The sequence below is a fragment of the Convolutriloba macropyga genome, chromosome 12 (assembly GCF_964194025.1).
Source record: "Convolutriloba macropyga chromosome 12, txConMacr16.3, whole genome shotgun sequence".
Classification (NCBI taxonomy): domain Eukaryota; kingdom Metazoa; phylum Xenacoelomorpha; order Acoela; family Convolutidae; genus Convolutriloba; species Convolutriloba macropyga.
In genome coordinates, this window is record NC_134479.1 from 13,761,692 (window position 1) to 13,781,223 (window position 19,532).

The 19,532-nt window shown below is 36.6% G+C and overlaps 1 protein-coding gene across 1 annotated transcript in view; it reads right to left on the bottom strand.

Annotated features, from left to right (window-relative positions):
* Nucleotides 1–15,728: 15,728 nt before the first annotated feature.
* LOC142350390 (uncharacterized) overlaps nt 15,729–19,532 on the bottom strand; it is a 10,212-nt gene continuing 6,408 nt past the window's right edge. Inside the window, exon 3 of the mRNA XM_075402238.1 lies at nt 15,729–15,844. Within this exon, the coding sequence (XP_075258353.1) occupies nt 15,729–15,844 (116 nt within the window). The remainder of the gene's footprint in view (nt 15,845–19,532) is intronic.

A 19,532-nucleotide genomic window follows, 5' to 3' on the forward strand; every position in this document is an offset into this window, starting at 1 on the left:
ATTTACAGCATTTAAAAATCAAAAAATTTTCAATGTGTTATAAATTTTCCCCAATTTTCGAGCCCTTATTCCCGTTTCAATATTGTTTTGGCTTCGACAGAGGTCCCATTCGGCTACACAATGAGTTTAGAAGGGATTAAAAGGTTTGAGACCTTTGCCCATTTAGGATTTTCGGCAGGTACCTATTTTATCAGCGATATACGATGTTATCGCAACACAAAACGCATGATTGACTATTTTGCAGACACTATGTGTTTTATCACTCTCAACTGACTGCTGACAATTGTTTTTTGTAGTACTTGCTACCTAATAAGGACTCAAAATGATGAGACAATAGGAAAATGTTTTTTACAGAACAAAAAGTCGAATAAAAAAATTATTTATCATATGCTGGAACGCACTAGATGCTTTTGTTTGACTTTTTGAGTGTTTACCACTTCACTCACCTTTGGTGAGAACAGATTGAAATATTTAAACGATCATTGAACTGTTTTCATGAAAACGAGTATTTGAAACACGTTATCGATGCTGAAATCTATATAAAAAAATATTGTTTTTATTTCAAGTTTGGCTGTCAATAATTTTTTTACGGGCATGAATGAAGAAAGCAGCAAGCAGGGCAAACATGAACTGCTTGGTGCAACAAAATGCGACTATGCCGAACAGATTTGGTACAGTACTTCAGGAGATTTTAACAAATCCCTAAGTATACCCCATTTTTTCAGCTAATTTTAGAGCCCAAAAATGCCGAAAAAATTCTTGAGGTGGTTAAAAGGTATCTCTAGCGTGTTTTTGGGAGTAAATTAAGTCCATCTTTGCGTTCCCAGTTGAGTCAAACCTTCATGATAAGATGGGAAAAATTTCCCGCCTCGTCATGAAGGTTATGGTGTTTCATCAGTTTTGATACAAAACATACACCGAAATTTGACAAAACAATCAAAACAGAAAAATTGTTGAAATATTAACAACCATTGATATAGCCAAACTAAGAGACTTGAGTATGGCCTGGAAAACACAAAATGCACGCAAAAAATTTGTTCGATTACAAAAGGCAAACCTCAGCCAATAGAATCTGAGATCGGACACTGTTCTCAGGAATGAATCTTGAATAACCTTTCAATAACAAAAATTCAAGACAAAAAAAATTACATTGCATGCAGTAACAATTTAAGCGCCAACAATTGCGCTGCGGATAAACCAGTTAGATGCCAAAACTATATAGAAATCCAAAAAAGATAAAACCTCGATTTACTTTTTTTAAAGCGATCAAATGCATTTATTGTTGCTCATTTGAAGATTCTTCTTAAATCAGTCTTGTAAATAGTTTAAACTATCTTATTGTAGATCTGCAAGACGGCTCTTGCTGTTGTGAAGGCCCAAAAGTAACTGACTTTTCATATGAGCCAAAATTTGAATAAAAAATTTTCTTCTGAAACCAGAACAGATTTAATTGAAACGAACGCAAACCAAACACTTTAACTTTTCTTTTCTTTCCTATAAACTGTGGGCCTGTTTTTAGGTATTTATTCACCAGCTACTGTGGATATTTGGAATTGAATTTTTTTCTGGTTGATTAATGACATGAACTGCAGAAGATATCATTAGACTTCCAAAGTTTTGCACGGCCTCACATGGGGCGTAACAGGTTTTTGCTATTTCAAACTAATTCAAGGTAAAATTATTGAACGTTATGTGTACCTGCAGAGCAAATTAATGTCTGAAAAAACACTTTGGAAAAATTACAAAACTTGGTACGGCCTTATACGGCGCCGTACTAAGTTTTTTAATTTTTCATAGATGTGAAAAGTGCCAAAAATTATTGAAAAAATGACTTGTATGAGATAATCGTTTTTTTAAAAACCAATTTTAGGAAGGTAGACTTTAGAAATTGGCAATTACATCAACTGGATACGGTGCCGTAGAAAACTTATTACGGCCTTATACGGTGCCGTACAAAGTTTTGTAAGTTTTCTACGGCACCGTATAAGTCTTAGTAAGTTTTCAAAGTTTCGTCTAAGGTGGTCAACCAGGGTTTAATTAACGATGGTGATTTATTGACAATTGCTGGACCAAAAGACCAATGTAAATTATGTAAAAATCTGATTACCTTTTGCGCAAAAGCTGAGAATTTTTGCTCAAAATGCTTTTTTCACAACTTTCAGTTTTTATGGCACCCTTCGTGCAGTTACTATTTTTATAATGTACTAGCCCGCTCACCATTCATTGAACCACCTGTCATAGCAAGACCACACAACTCTCTTTCTCTTGTTTTTAATAGTTCAAGCATTAGAGGAGCTGAAATTCTGTGAAGTGAAGGAAGACCTGCGTTGAATTACGCGAATGATTTTATAGAAAAGCGCTGAAAGTCGATGTTAGTGTAAAAAGTGATCTCTAAAACGCAATGCACTGAGTGCTCTCAGTGCGCATTTTCAGTACATTTAAAGCCTATTCAGCTCTTTTTTACATATAAATTGGCACACATTGTAATGAAAGATTGGACTGGTTTTCACTGACTTGTTCTTATTTTACAATCCAGAAGCCAGAATTGTTTGAAGCCAGAATGTCTCTCAATTTATCGCTTACTTTGACCTGGTTCAGTTTTTCCAAAGGATTAATTTTCTTTGACCAATTGAGTTTTGCTGCATGTTCCAAATGTCAAGCTCCAGAGTTAATCGACGATCCTTTTTCCTGGGATGATAAAGCGTGTCGAGAACTTTGGCAAAGTGACATGATAGCTATTGGAGATCGACATAATATTCAAGTGAGAGATATTGCTTAAAAAAGTGTTCCGGAAGTAATTCTATCCCGTTGGTTGAGATGACATTTCGAATAGTAACTGTTTCAATCGCAAATCTAGAGAACTGCGATATGTCTATTAACCTGCCTTCGAGGAATAAATTGAATGCATTATATCCAGACCAAGGTAATAAGTTAGGCTGATATATTTGTTCTATAAGTCCTATGAAACTGTTTGAGAAATTTGAAAAGGGAAAAGGTTATAATTTGTGTTGAAAATTAAGCATCGTTCAGTTTGCGTACGCCATACTGATGAAACACAATTGAATCAAAATTATTGAGACCTTTGCTGGCATCTGCCACTCCTAAACTCAGATTCCGATTGTTTTCAAATACAAGCAACACAATTCGCTCGGATTTGAAAAGAAAACTGCGGTTGAGATGGAAAATTCATAGTATCATTTTGTGGCGCTAAATTTATTAACTTTAATTAATCATAAATTAGTTCTCGTTCTAGTTCGATTTCATAGATTATTTCAATCACTTCAATTTGAAGATTAATTCTTAATCGTTCATACCTTTTTCAATTTTTTTACATAAAATTGTGATACATGTCTGTCCAGGTTCTCTACCTTGCAGTTCTGCCGCCTATTCTTTTTTTATTTGTGATGTTGTAAATGTTGCGTGATCAAATTAATGATCAAACTACTGGTTAAATTCTGAACTTCACTATCTCTTATTCTAATACAGTTTTCAGCTGGTTCTTTTTCATGCAAGAACTTTGCTTCGCAACACGCTCAGAATAAAAGGGCTAACATGAATTGATATTCGCTCTCACTAGTAACATTGATATAAGCGAATCACTAGTCCAAAAGTAAAGCCATAAACGCAAAGCGAATTCCACTAAAAGTTTGCCAGCTAATTTAATTAAGCCATTCAGCGAAGATATGTGTGATCTTGCGTCGCGAATACACAAGTAACTCGGAAGAAAATTGTTGGCAATTCGCCTAGCAAACCAATTAACAAATACAGAACACGATTTCTGTTCGACATGGAGCAGTTAGCCCGCGAATCTCGCACGACTCCACTTTCAATTGAACCCATTTGTTAAAGAGTTACATCCGATCAACCAATACGATGGAAAAATGGCGAATTCAAGTCAAAATGGCATTTCACGCAAGAGAAAACAAAACGTTAGACATATTGCTTCAAACAAAACCGGCCCATGCCAAACTGCCACCCGAACCAAAATACGAAACTGCTATCGAGGATGCAACCGAACACACAAAACTAGATCGTCCAATTCGAAGTAGCCAGTTGAAACTTCAATAGGAAATAAAGTGTCAGAAAACAACTGAAGCAGGCATTCTTTGTTACGAAAGACCGTGGACACTATGTGACCAGAAATGTGTCCCACTTCTCTATCTTAGCATCGGAACTGAGGGTCGTCGTCTTTTGACACAAAAGTTTCCAAACGACAATATTTACAATCTATCGACTTTGAAGCTGTGGGAAATGCTTGAAATTGCCTTCATTCGGCTTCGTAATATCACTTTTGATCGCGATGTCTTTTTGTCCAGAAAACAAAAGAAGGGCGAAAAGGTGGCACAATTCTACTGTGTTCTCAAGGAACTTGCAGAGAATAGCGACTTTGAAAATTGGTGGAGACAATAATCCGGGATACTTTTATCACCAACATGCTTGATGACTATATACAACGCGAACTCCTAGGAGACACAGTAAATCCCTAAAGAGCTCGTAGCATTGCTGTTAACATGGAGATGGGCCATCAAAATCAGCAAAGAATTTCCTCCAACAACAACGGAGTAATTGTGATGCAATAATTCACGCAGTTTTGCGGCGCCAATGCTCGAGTGAACCAGCAGAACAGAACTCCCGTCATTAGCGAATCAACTGGCCTTTGTCGAGGTTGTGGACAAAATTTGACATCGACACATCGTCAGATTATACCTGCATTGGGTAGAAAATTTAAACATTGTGGCCTTCTCAATCTTTTTGCAAAGGTATGTCGGAGAAAACAGAATAATTCTATAAAGTTTTTAAGTGCATTCAGGCCCAATGGTCAGAGAACAAATCACTCGAATTTAAATATTTTTAAATTGATTTTGTGGAAACATTAGGAACACTGGAAACTCCAGTAAAATTGATTGGAAAACTCTACAAACAAAATTAACAGTAGTCGCTGACGGTTTTTGACCATTCTCAGGACGAGATTTATTCGACCAACTTGAAATAACAATTTCACAAAAACCTTGTCCAAAAACTGGAGTAAAGCAACCGAAAAACCTTGTGTACTAAAACAGTCAAAATTTTTTATTTAATCACACGAATTGAAAATCTAAACATCACACGGTCAACTCAAAAATTCACAAAAACTATCGTGTAATTCATCAAAAGGGAAAAAAAGTGCCCATTCATCTTCAACCGAAGATAGAAATTGAACTTGAAAAATATATTGTTAAATAAAGGACATATTGAGAAATTGTCCAACTGTTCTGATCAATTCCTCTTTTCCCCGATTGTCATTAAAGTCAAAAAAGATCATTCAATAAAAACAGTTTTGGATTCGAAAATTCCAAATAAAGCCATTCACAAGAACAAATGCCAAAAGCCAAACATTGATTTGCTATTTTAAATTATTTTACAAGACTTATTTTACAACATTTGATTTGCAATACGCATACGGTCAACTCAATCTGCACGCTGAGACTGCTCGCCCTTGCAATTTCAATATTGTCAGTGTTGATATGACAGGCGCTTATCAATTTAAAACAGGCTTCTATGGGTGGACTGATATGCCGGCCGAATTTCAGAAAGCTCTAGTTTGTACGCTAACCCGTCCCAAAAATACATTTTGTTTTCTGGACGATATATTAATAGTGAGTAGAGTTCGATTAGATAATCAATTAGACCTTGTAAGAAAATGTCTCATTAAACTCGATGAAGAAAATCTCCGCATTAATTTAGCCAAATGTCACTTCGCAAAAGGTCGTATTGAACGGCTCGGTCATCAGATAACACAATCAGGATTAACTCTATTATCAAATAAAACAGCTGCAATTCAACAACCCACTTCTCCAACAAACTTACAAAAAGCTGCGATTTTTAAGGGATCTGTTCAGCATTTATGTAAATTAATACCTAATTTGTCTCAACTTTGCTACCCTTTTGACCGTTATTAAAAAAATAAATTTGTTGGGACTGATGAGCATGAAAAACACTTCAACTTAGTTAAAGGAAAAATTGCAGAAGCAACAGAAAACAAACATTTTTATACAAATCTCTGAAAAATAATTGTGACGCCTCTAGAAAAAGGTCTGCTTTGCGCACTCGAGCTGCGAACTCCAGTTGGTCGGCATACAGTATAATTCTTTTCCCGTTTCTTGAAATCCGTTAAAGATTGTTATAGTATCAACGAACTCCAAGTATTGGGGGTATTTTACTCAATTGTTGGTTTGATCGTCTACTATCTACTATCAGTTGATCATCTTCCTGATTCGCAAATGGGATTAGTAAACTATATTTCACGAGAGCCACTGCAAAAAACTGTAAACATATTGACTTACGACGTGCAATTTACAGTTGCCAAAATAGACGCTATTAAACGCAGCGCAAAATAATTTTTGCTAAAAAATTTTTGCGAATTTCACTATCTCTAATTCTAATACAGTTTTCAGTTAATTCTCTTTCAACCAAGAACTTTGCTTCGCACCACGCTCAGAATAAAAGGGCTAACATGAATTGACATTCGCTATCCATAGTCGCATTGTTATAAGCGAATCAATAGTCCAAAAGTAAAGCCATAAACGCAAAGCGAATTCCACTAAAAGTTTGCCAGCGAATTTAATTAATCCTTTCAGCGAAGATATGTGTGATCTTGCGTCGCGAATACACAAGTAACTCGGAAAAAATTTTTTGGCAATTCGCCTAGCAAACCAATTTACAAATACAGAACACGATTTCTGTTGGACATGGCGAAGTTAGGCCGCGAATCTCGCACGACTCCACTTTCAAGTGAACCCATTTGTTAAAGAGTTACATCCGACCAACCAATACGATGGAAAAAATGGCGAATTCAAGTCAAAATGGCCTTTCACGCAAGAGAAAACAAAACGTTAGACATATTGCTTCAAACAAAACCGGCCCATGCCAAACTGCCACCCGAACCAAAATACGAAACTGCTATCGAGGATGCAACCGAACACACAGAACTAGATCGTCCAATTCGAAGTAGCCAGTTGAAACTTCAATAGGAAATAAAGTGTCAGAAAACAACTGAAGCAGGCATTCTTTGTTACGAAAGACCGTGGACACTATGTGACCAGAAATGTGTCCCACTTCTCTATCTTAGCATCGGAACTGAGGGTCGTCGTCTTTTGACACAAAAGTTTCCAAACGACAATATTTACAATCTATCGACTTTGAAGCTGTGGGAAATGCTTGAAATTGCCTTCATTCGGCTTCGTAATATCACTTTTGATCGCGATGTCTTTTTGTCCAGAAAACAAAAGAAGGGCGAAAAGGTGGCACAATTCTACTGTGTTCTCAAGGAACTTGCAGAGAATAGCGACTTTGAAAATTGGTGGAGACAATAATCCGGGATACTTTTATCACCAACATGCTTGATGACTATATACAACGCGAACTCCTAGGAGACACAGTAAATCCCTAAAGAGCTCGTAGCATTGCTGTTAACATGGAGATGGGCCATCAAAATCAGCAAAGAATTTCCTCCAACAATAACGGAGTAATTGTGATGCAATAATTCACGCAGTTTTGCGGCGCCAATGCTCGAGTGAACCAGCAGAACAGAACTCCCGTCATTAGCGAATCAACTGGCCTTTGTCGAGGTTGTGGACAAAATTTGACATCGACACATCGTCAGATTATACCTGCATTGGGTAGAAAATTTAAACATTGTGGCCTTCTCAATCTTTTTGCAAAGGTATGTCGGAGAAAACAGAATAATTCTATAAAGTTTTTAAGTGCATTCAGGCCCAATGGTCAGAGAACAAATCACTCGAATTTAAATATTTTTAAATTGATTTTGTGGAAACATTAGGAACACTGGAAACTCCAGTAAAATTGATTGGAAAACTCTACAAACAAAATTAACAGTAGTCGCTGACGGTTTTTGACCATTCTCAGGACGAGATTTATTCGACCAACTTGAAATAACAATTTCACAAAAACCTTGTCCAAAAACTGGAGTAAAGCAACCGAAAAACCTTGTGTACTAAAACAGTCAAAATTTTTTATTTAATCACACGAATTGAAAATCTAAACATCACACGGTCAACTCAAAAATTCACAAAAACTATCGTGTAATTCATCAAAAGGGAAAAAAAGTGCCCATTCATCTTCAACCGAAGATAGAAATTGAACTTGAAAAATATATTGTTAAATAAAGGACATATTGAGAAATTGTCCAACTGTTCTGATCAATTCCTCTTTTCCCCGATTGTCATTAAAGTCAAAAAAGATCATTCAATAAAAACAGTTTTGGATTCAAAAATTCCAAATAAAGCCATTCACAAGAACAAATGCCAAAAGCCAAACATTGATTTGCTATTTTAAATTATTTTACAAGACTTATTTTACAACATTTGATTTGCAATACGCATACGGTCAACTCAATCTGCACGCTGAGACTGCTCGCCCTTGCAATTTCAATATTGTCAGTGTTGATATGACAGGCGCTTATCAATTTAAAACAGGCTTCTATGGGTGGACTGATATGCCGGCCGAATTTCAGAAAGCTCTAGTTTGTACGCTAACCCGTCCCAAAAATACATTTTGTTTTCTGGACGATATATTAATAGTGAGTAGAGTTCGATTAGATAATCAATTAGACCTTGTAAGAAAATGTCTCATTAAACTCGATGAAGAAAATCTCCGCATTAATTTAGCCAAATGTCACTTCGCAAAAGGTCGTATTGAACGGCTCGGTCATCAGATAACACAATCAGGATTAACTCTATTATCAAATAAAACAGCTGCAATTCAGAACCCACTTCTCCAACAAACTTACAAAAAGCTGCGATTTTTAAGGGATCTGTTCAGCATTTATGTAAATTAATACCTAATTTGTCTCAACTTTGCTACCCTTTTGACCGTTATTAAAAAAATAAATTTGTTGGGACTGATGAGCATGAAAAACACTTCAACTTAGTTAAAGGAAAAATTGCAGAAGCAACAGAAAACAAACATTTTTATACAAATCTCTGAAAAATAATTGTGACGCCTCTAGAAAAAGGTCTGCTTTGCGCACTCGAGCTGCGAACTCCAGTTGGTCGGCATACAGTATAATTCTTTTCCCGTTTCTTGAAATCCGTTAAAGATTGTTATAGTATCAACGAACTCCAAGTATTGGGGGTATTTTACTCAATTGTTGGTTTGATCGTCTACTATCTACTATCAGTTGATCATCTTCCTGATTCGCAAATGGGATTAGTAAACTATATTTCACGAGAGCCACTGCAAAAAACTGTAAACATATTGACTTACGACGTGCAATTTACAGTTGCCAAAATAGACGCTATTAAACGCAGCGCAAAATAATTTTTGCTAAAAAATTTTTGCGAATTTCACTATCTCTAATTCTAATACAGTTTTCAGTTAATTCTCTTTCAACCAAGAACTTTGCTTCGCACCACGCTCAGAATAAAAGGGCTAACATGAATTGACATTCGCTATCCATAGTCGCATTGTTATAAGCGAATCAATAGTCCAAAAGTAAAGCCATAAACGCAAAGCGAATTCCACTAAAAGTTTGCCAGCGAATTTAATTAATCCTTTCAGCGAAGATATGTGTGATCTTGCGTCGCGAATACACAAGTAACTCGGAAAAAATTTTTTGGCAATTCGCCTAGCAAACCAATTTACAAATACAGAACACGATTTCTGTTGGACATGGCGAAGTTAGGCCGCGAATCTCGCACGACTCCACTTTCAAGTGAACCCATTTGTTAAAGAGTTACATCCGACCAACCAATACGATGGAAAAAATGGCGAATTCAAGTCAAAATGGCCTTTCACGCAAGAGAAAACAAAACGTTAGACATATTGCTTCAAACAAAACCGGCCCATGCCAAACTGCCACCCGAACCAAAATACGAAACTGCTATCGAGGATGCAACCGAACACACAGAACTAGATCGTCCAATTCGAAGTAGCCAGTTGAAACTTCAATAGGAAATAAAGTGTCAGAAAACAACTGAAGCAGGCATTCTTTGTTACGAAAGACCGTGGACACTATGTGACCAGAAATGTGTCCCACTTCTCTATCTTAGCATCGGAACTGAGGGTCGTCGTCTCTTGACACAAAAGTTTCCAAACGACAATATTTACGATCTATCAACTTTGAAGCTGTGGGAAATGCTTGAAATTGCCTTCATTCGGCTTCGTAATATCACTTTTGATCGCGATGTCTTTTTGTCCAGAAAACAAAAGAAGGGCGAAAAGGTGGCACAATTCTACTGTGTTCTCAAGGAACCTGCAGAGAATAGCGACTTTGAAAATTGGTGGAGACAATAATCCGGGATACTTTTATCACCAACATGCTTGATGACTATATACAACGCGAACCCCTAGGAGACACAGTAAATCCCTAAAGAGCTCGTAGCATTGCTGTTAACATGGAGATGGGCCATCAAAATCAGCAAAGAATTTCCTCCAACAACAACGGAGTAATTGTGATGCAATAATTCACGCAGTTTTGCGGCGCCAATGCTCGAGTGAACCAGCAGAACAGAACTCCCGTCATTAGCGAATCAAATGGCCTTTGTCGAGGTTGTGGACAAAATTTGACATCGACAAATCGTCAGATTATACCTGCATTGGGTAAAAAATTTAACCATTGTGGCCTACTCAATCTTTTTGCAAAGGTATGTCGGAGAAAACAGAATAATTCTATAAAGTTTTTAAGTGCATTCAGGCCCAATGGTCAGAGAACAAATCACTCGAAATTAAATATTTTTTAATTGATTTTGTGGAAACGTTAGGAACACTGGAAACTCCAGTAAAATTGATTGGAAAACTCTACAAGCAAAATTAACAGTAGTCGCTGACGGTTTTTGATCATTCTCAGGACGAGATTTATTCGACCTACTTGAAATAACAATTTCACAAAAACCTTGTCCAAAAAGTGGCGTAAAGCAACCGAAAAACCTTGTGTACTAAAACAGTCAAAATTTTTTATTTAATCACACGAATTGAAAATCTAAACACCACACGGTCAACTCAAAAATTCACAAAAACTATCGTGTAATTCATCAAAAGGGAAGAAAAGTGCCCATTCATCTTCAACCGAAGATAGAAATTGAACTTGAAAAATATATTGTTAAATAAAGGACATATTGAGAAATTGTCCAACTGTTCTGATCAATTCTTCTTTTCCCCGATTGTCATTACAGTCAAAAAAGATCATTCAATCAAAACAGTTTTGGATTCAAAAATTCCAAATAAAGCCATTCACAAGAACAAATGCAAAAAGCCAAACATTGATTTGCTATTTTAAATTATTTTACAAGACTTATTTTACAACATTTGATTTGCAATACGCATACGGTCAACTCAATCTGCACGCTGAGACTGCTCGCCCTTGCAATTTCAATATTGTCAGTGTTGATATGACAGGCGCTTATCAATTTAAAACAGGCTTCTATGGGTGGACTGATATGCCGGCCGAATTTCAGAAAGCTCTAGTTTGTACGCTAACCCGTCCCAAAAATACATTTTGTTTTCTGGACGATATATTAATAGTGAGCAGAGTTCGATTAGAAAATCAATTAGACCTTGTAAGAAAATGTCTCATTAAACTCGATGAAGAAAATCTCCGCATTAATTTAGCCAAATGTCACTTCGCAAAAGGTCGTATTGAACAGCTCGGTCATCGTATATTACAATCAGGAATAACTCTATTATCAAATAAAACAGCTGCAATTCAACAACCCACTTCTCCAACAAACTTACAAAAAGCTGCGATTTTTAAGAGATCTGTTCAGCATTTATGTAATTTAATACCTAATTTGTCTCAACTTTGCTACCTTTTTGACCGTTATTAAAAAAAAATAAATTTGTTGGGACTGATGAGCATGAAAAACACTTCAACTTAGTTAAAGGAAAAATTGCAGAAGCAACAGACAACAAGCATTTTTATACAAATCTCTGAAAAATAATTGTGACGCCTCTAGAAAAAGGTCTGCTTTGCGCACTCGAGCTGCGAACTCCAGTTGGTCGGCATACAGTATAATTCTTTTCGCGTTTCTTGAAATCCGTTAAAGATTGTTATAGTATCAACGAACTCCAAGTATTGGGAGTATTTTACTCAATTGTTGGTTTGATCGTCTACTATCTACTATCAATTGATCATCTTCCTGATTCGAAAATGGGATTAGTAAACTATATTTCACGAGAGCCACTGCAAAAAACTGTAAACTTATTGACTTACGACGAGCAATTTACAGTTGCCAAAATAGACGCTATTAAACGCAGCGCAAAATAATTTTTGCTAAAAAATTTTTGCGAATTTCACTATCTCTAATTCTAATACAGTTTTCAGTTAATTCTCTTTCAACCAAGAACTTTGCTTCGCACAACGCTCAGAAGAAAAGGGCTAACATGAATTGACATTCGCTATCAATAGTCGCATTGTTATAAGCGAATCAATAGTCCAAAAGTAAAGCCATAAAAGCAAAGCGAATTCCACTAAAAGTTTGCCAGCGAATTTAATTAATCCTTTCAGCGAAGATATGTGTGATCTTGCGTCGCGAATACACAAGTAACTCGGAAAAAATTTTTTGGCAATTCGCCTAGCAAACCAATTTACAAATACAGAACACGATTTCTGTTCGACATGGCGAAGTTAGGCCGCGAATCTCGCACGACTCCACTTTCAATTGAACCCATTTGTTAAAGAGTTACATCCGACCAACCAATACGATGGAAAAAATGGCGAATTCAAGTCAAAATGGCCTTTCACGCAAGAGAAAACAAAACGTTAGACATATTGCTTCAAACAAAACCGGCCCATGCCAAACTGCCACCCGAACCAAAATACGAAACTGCTATCGAGGATGCAACCGAACACACAGAACTAGATCGTCCAATTCGAAGTAGCCAGTTGAAACTTCAATAGGAAATAAAGTGTCAGAAAACAACTGAAGCAGGCATTCTTCGTTACGAAAGACCGTGGACACTATGTGACCAGAAATGTGTCCCACTCCTCTATCTTAGCATCGGAACTGAGGGTCGTCGTCTCTTGACACAAAAGTTTCCAAACGACAATATTTACGATCTATCGACTTTGAAGCTGTGGGAAATGCTTGAAATTGCCTTCATTCGGCTTCGTAATATCACTTTTGATCGCGATGTCTTTTTGTCCAGAACACAAAAGAAGGGCGAAAAGGTGGCACAATTCTACTGTGTTCTCAAGGAACTTGCAGAGAATTGCGACTTTGAAAATTGGTGGAGACAATAATCCGGGATACTTTTATCACCAACGTGCTTGATGACTATATACAACGCGAACTCCTAGGAGACACAGTGGAACCCAGAAGAGCTCGTAGCTTTGCTGTTAACGACACATTGTCAGTCTTGGCCTGCATTGGGTTAGAAATTTAACCATTGTGGCCTTCTCAGTCTTTTTGCAAAGGTATGTCGGAGAAAACAGAATAATTCTATAAATCCACAACAAAGAAAACGCATCGCATCAATAATGTCAAAAACTCAGAGAACACAGAACAATCCATTAATCAAAATGTGAATTTCATAAATTATAGCAAACAATATAACTCAAAAAATAGCCAAAAATATATGATAGAACATATTAATTCCACTCCAATCACTCTGCAAAACATGAAAAAAAATTGGTTACACAGATTGTCATTTGCTCCTAGATTCAGGCAGTGGATGTACTATAATAAATATTTCAATTGCTAAGCAAATATTGTTTAAGTGCATTCAGGCCCAATGGTCAGAGAACAAATCACTCGAAATTAAGTATTTTTAAACTGATTTTGTGGAAACGTTAGGAACACTGGAAACTCCAGTAAAATTGATTGGAAAACTCTACAAGCAAAATTAACAGTAGTCGCTGACGGTTTTTGACCCATCTCAGGAGGAGATTTATTCGACCAACTTGAAATAACAATTTTACAAAAACATTGTCCAAAAACTGGAGTAAGGCAACCGAAAAACCTTGTGTACCAAAACAGTCAATAGCGAAAGATTTTTTTTATTTAATCACACGAATTGAAAATCTAAACACCACACGGTCAACTCAAAAATTCACAAAAACTATCGTGTAATTCATCAAAAGGGAAGAAAAGTGCCCATTCATCTTCAACCGAAGATAGAAATTGAACTTGAAAAATAAATTGTTAAATAAAGGACATATTGAGAAATTGTCCAACTGTTCTGATCAATTCTTCTTTTCCCCGATTGTCATTACAGTCAAAAAAGATCATTCAATCAAAACAGTTTTGGATTCAAAAATTCCAAACAAAAGCCATTCACAAGAACAAATGCCAAATGCCAAACATTGATTTGCTATTTTAATTTCTTTTACAAGACTTATTTTACAACATTTGATTTGCAATACGCATACAGTCAACTCAATCTGCACGCTGAGACTGCTCGCCCTTGCAATTTCAATATTGTCAGTGTTGATATGACAGGCGCTTATCAATTTAAAACAGGCTTCTATGGGTGGACTGATATGCCGGCCGAATTTCAGAAAGCTCTAGTTTGTACGCTAACCCGTCCCAAAAATACATTTTGTTTTCTGGACGATATATTAATAGTGAGTAGAGTTCGATTAGAAAATCAATTAGACCATGTAGGAAAATGTCTCATTAAACTCGATGAAGAAAATCTCCGCATTAATTTAGCCAAATGTCACTTCGCAAAAGGTCGTATTGAACGGCTCGGTCATCGTATAACACAATCGGGAATAACTCTATTATCAAATAAAACAGCTGCAATTCAACAACCCACTTCTCCAACAAACTTACAAAAAGTTGCGATTTTTAGGGGATCTGTTCAGCATTTATGTAAATTAATACCTAATTTGTCTCAACTTTGCTACCCTTTTGACCGTTATTAAAAAAAATAAATTTGTTGGGACTGATGAACATGAAAAACACTTCAACTTAGTTAAAGGAAAAACTGCAGAAGCAACAGAAAACAAATATTTTTATACAATTCTCGAAAAACGAATTTATTGTGACGCTTCGTCTGCTTTGCGCACTCGAGCTGCAAACTCCAGTTGGTCGGCATACAGTATGATTCTTCTCACGTTTCTTGAATTCCCTTAAAGATTGTTATAGTATCAATGAACTCCAAGTATTGGGAGTATTTTAGTCAATTGAAAATTTTAAATATTATCTCTACGGTAAACCCTTTACTGTCCTAACAGATCATAGAGCATTATTGTCTATAATGAGAAAAAATAGAGCAAATAAATCTTATAATAGTCGATTCACTCGTTGGTTTGATCGTCTACTATCTACTATCAATTGATCATCTTCCTGATCCGAAAATGGGAGTAGTAAACTATATTTCACGAGAGCCACAGCAAAAAGCTGTAAATGTTTTGACTTACGACGAGCAATTTATAGTTGCCAAAATAGACGCTAGTAAACACAGCGCAAAATAGTTTTTGCTAAATAAGAAAAATTATACGGATTTCGCGGAGCGAAATGGGCCTATAAAATCGGAAGCGAATAACTTAAATTCCTGTGACAAATTATGCAATGAATTTGCACCGCAAAATCGCGAATATTCGGAAATTACTAATAGCGACAACATTGTTAGCGAATTAACACCTAATTGTTGTTATTCTTAATGTAAACGAGACCACTCAGATTCTAAACTTGCTTTTTGCCTTTAACCGCCCTACAAAACAGTTGAGTAAACATAACTCAAATTTTAAATGTATTGCTCAATCTTTCCAACCCGTACTCATGATTTCAACGTCTGACGAAGAAACAATGTCCCAAAAAGTAAGCAACACCGTCGGAAGTAAGCAACACCGGCTTTGCAGGCGAAGCTGGCCTTTCCACAGCACCACCCGCTCCTCTGACACCTTCAACACCGGGGACAGATATTATAAATGTCACCAATACGCCGTCCAGTGATGACCTCTACACGGACTCATTCATTTTCGACGTATAAGTATCTTTTCGAGTACACTAATGGCCAGCTTGACGTCAAAAGATGCCATCCTTAAAGAAGTGAGGGATTGCATCAATACTGGAAACGAGGACCTTTGCCGTCCTATAAGTCCATAAATTCACAGCTACTGGAAAGATCTACATGTGAAGAAGAGCTGTGTTTGTGTGGACGATAGAAACGCCATCTCCAACTCCATCAGGGACGCGTATGTCAAAGCCATCCATGCCACACATCCCGGGAACTGGTGGATCACAGACATGGTGGAACACGCATGGTGGCCGTTCATGCATCGGGATCTTCTCTCAAAGACGGCCGAGTTTAATCCCAGCGTCAAGATTGGTAAAAATTTAAACTATATGATACCTTCGAGTAAATGGGCACCTTTCAAATTACGCAAAGAGCCAAATGAAGAAAATCAATTAGATTTCGGTGGATCAATCTATAATGAGAAAAATCAAGAGGTTTGTTTCTTTTCATGTATAGTTTGCTTATCTAAATTTCCAACAACAGAAGCATTGGATAGAGCAAATGCCCAAAACAATTTGAAATTTCTTTAAGACTTCGTATTAATCCATGACATTCCTCGTACGATAAGATTAGGTCAAGCACAGTGTCAAATCGGTCAACCAATAAAACCTTTCGGAAGTTACAATAATATACAGTTAATTGAAGCCACAATACACGATCATAGAGCAATTGGGTTAGTTGAGAGGCTAATGCAAACAGCCAAAAGTCGATTAGTTTATATTAAAACTGCGGCGCAAAACAATTTTATTTTGAAAACATCACTGAATTCAATTATATATCAACTTCCCATATAACGTCATAGGACAATAAATCTTTCTTCATATGAGGCGCATTTCAGACAAAAGGCCAATAGACCTTTAAACAGTATTTCAACTGAACCTAATCCTAATACTTTAAAATATGAGCCACTGTTAAATCTATACTTAGATTTGGAAACAATGCGTTGGGAAGAACTGATACCTGACGAACAATGGGAAGAAGAAACCAGGAGTGATATTGAGTCTGAAAAACAACGGGACAGAATCAGCAAAAACGCTCGGAAACGGTAAAACGAGGACCCCGATAAAGAGCCCCGCACAATGCCTCATCCAATTATCGGTTTGCCAGTCCCAACAACAGAGGCATCATTGACCCTTAAACTGGCCAAGAAGAAGCAAAAATCGAAAAGATCTAATAAAAACTTAGACGGGCTGTATGAACTACTGGCTCCAGGATTAGCAGTTTTTAAATACAATGACTATACCTCTATAATCAAGGAACCAGCTAAAAAAGAGTTTACAATCAGGAATTCTGACTTTGAAAAATTTGGCCCAAGGCCGAGAAACAAACCGACCTCAAATGCTACGTGGAGCGACGACCAAAACTTTCATCGGGGAAGACGACGAAGGAACTCATAACTCGGCACGCTAAAGGTGCTAAACAGAAAATTGAAGGCAAAAAAAATAAAACACCGTCGAATCAATGACGATACTATTTGTGTTTCATATATACACACTAACGTGTCTCAAACTCTGCAAGTGCGGATGCTCACAAAACCCGAGAAAATAGTTGTACCCGCGCCGCCGAAACAGCCACCCCAATCAAAAAGTGAATTCGCGCCGCCGTTGACATTTCCCCAAACATCAATCGTCATTGCAGTACCGCCCAGTCGCTCAAAACACAAAGCAGCTATGAGAGCTACGCCAATCACTCAACCTTCGCAGAACAGAAAAGATCGTCACCATCGATTATTGAATCGGACGAGTCTATGGCATCGAATCAATTTTGCCCCCCAAATCTGTCAGCAAACAGTGCACCATCAAGACAAAAGAGACGTCAAATGTAGAAAGATCAGCAAATCAAGAACAAGTCTAGTCTTTCAACAATCAAGAATACTACTTATCGAAATCAAGAAACCCGATCATCAGACTTCCAAGTGGCGACTTGTTCACCAGATCAGCGGTACCCTACGCAATATTACATCTCTCCAAACTATGAAGGTCCAGAAACCAGCATGACGGTTCACGAGGCAGAATGCGCTTCAGACTCTGATAAGAATTAATGACAAAACTCATCGCAAAACACTACTGTTATTTTATACTAACTAGTACATAAACTATTAATCTTCTGTTATTACAATATTTTGTCTTGTTTGTTTTGCTGAGGGGAAATTATGGTATAGATGGAAAATTCATTGTATGATTTTGCGGCGCTTATTTCATTAAAATTATTTAATCAGACTTGAGTTCTCTTTCTAGTTCAATTTCATAGATTATTTCATACACTTCAATTTGAAGATCAAATCTTAATCGTTCGTACTTTTATCAATTCGTTTACATAAAGTTGCGATACATTGTCTGTCCACGTTGTGTACCTTGCAGTTTTGCCGCCAATTCCTTTTTTTAGTTGTGATGTAAATGTTGCGTGATCAAATTGATGATCAAAGTATTGGTTAAATTCTCAATTTCATTATCTCTAATTCTAATACAGTTTTCAGTTGATTCTCTTTCATCCAAGAACTTTGCTCCGCAACACGCTCAGAATAAGAGAGCTAACATGAATTGATATTTGCTAAGCGAATCAGTGGTCGAAAGTAAAAGCCATATTAGCAGAGCAAATACCACTAATAATTTGTCAACGAGTTTAATTAATCCATTCAGCAAAGACGAGTGTGATTTCGGTCGCGAATACACAAGTAATTTGGAACAAACAAGTACGGCAATTCGCCTAGCAAATGAACTAACTTATACAGAACACAATTTTTGTACGACAAAGACGATCCAAATCAACTATTTCAGTTATCCAGTTGTCAGATATGATAATACCATTTTTGCTGAGATTTTTTATTGTAAGGTTGGCAGTGTATCTGTCATAAAATTCTGAATGGATATTTTTGATGCCCTTATTTTTGACATCAAGAAGACTCCTTGTCGGTTCATCTCACAGTCATCTACGCTTACGACGCCCTCTCCGTGTACGGTTGATTGGGAACAGTCAAATGTTGAATCTGAACCACAATTGTTGACTGTACGAAGCGTTTTTGAAAAAGTGGTGTGTTGGTTCAACAGAAACTATTTAACTGTTGAGTAAAAAAATTATTTGCGTAAAAACAACTTGTATCGTCTAACTCTTAATCCGACTGCAATTAAAATTTATTCTGATTATTTGATGATCTAAGATCTACGATCTAAGATATAAGTATCAGAAATGTTTTTTTGAGAGTACAGATGTTACCAGAGTGGTCTTGGTTTCTTTTTATCAAAGTTTTCACTTTTAACAACTGAACTTCCTCGAAGGTTTTGCAGTAAAAATTCTTTGAAAATTCTGAAAGCTTTTTGGCGCCTTGAGTATTAACAAGCCTCCACAGCTTGATGGCGATAATATTAGCACAGTTATCCCTTAAGATTTTTTTTTACAAAGGAAACACATGAGGAAATTTGAAAAGTGTATTTACGCCTAGTGAATAAAAATCGATCCATTACGTGATAGAAATTTTGAGCAATCTTCAACAAATCAACTTCATAATGAAAATTAAGCTGCACAGCATTTTTAATAAGAAGCAATTCCTGAATTCTCTGTTGTTTTTTTAACAG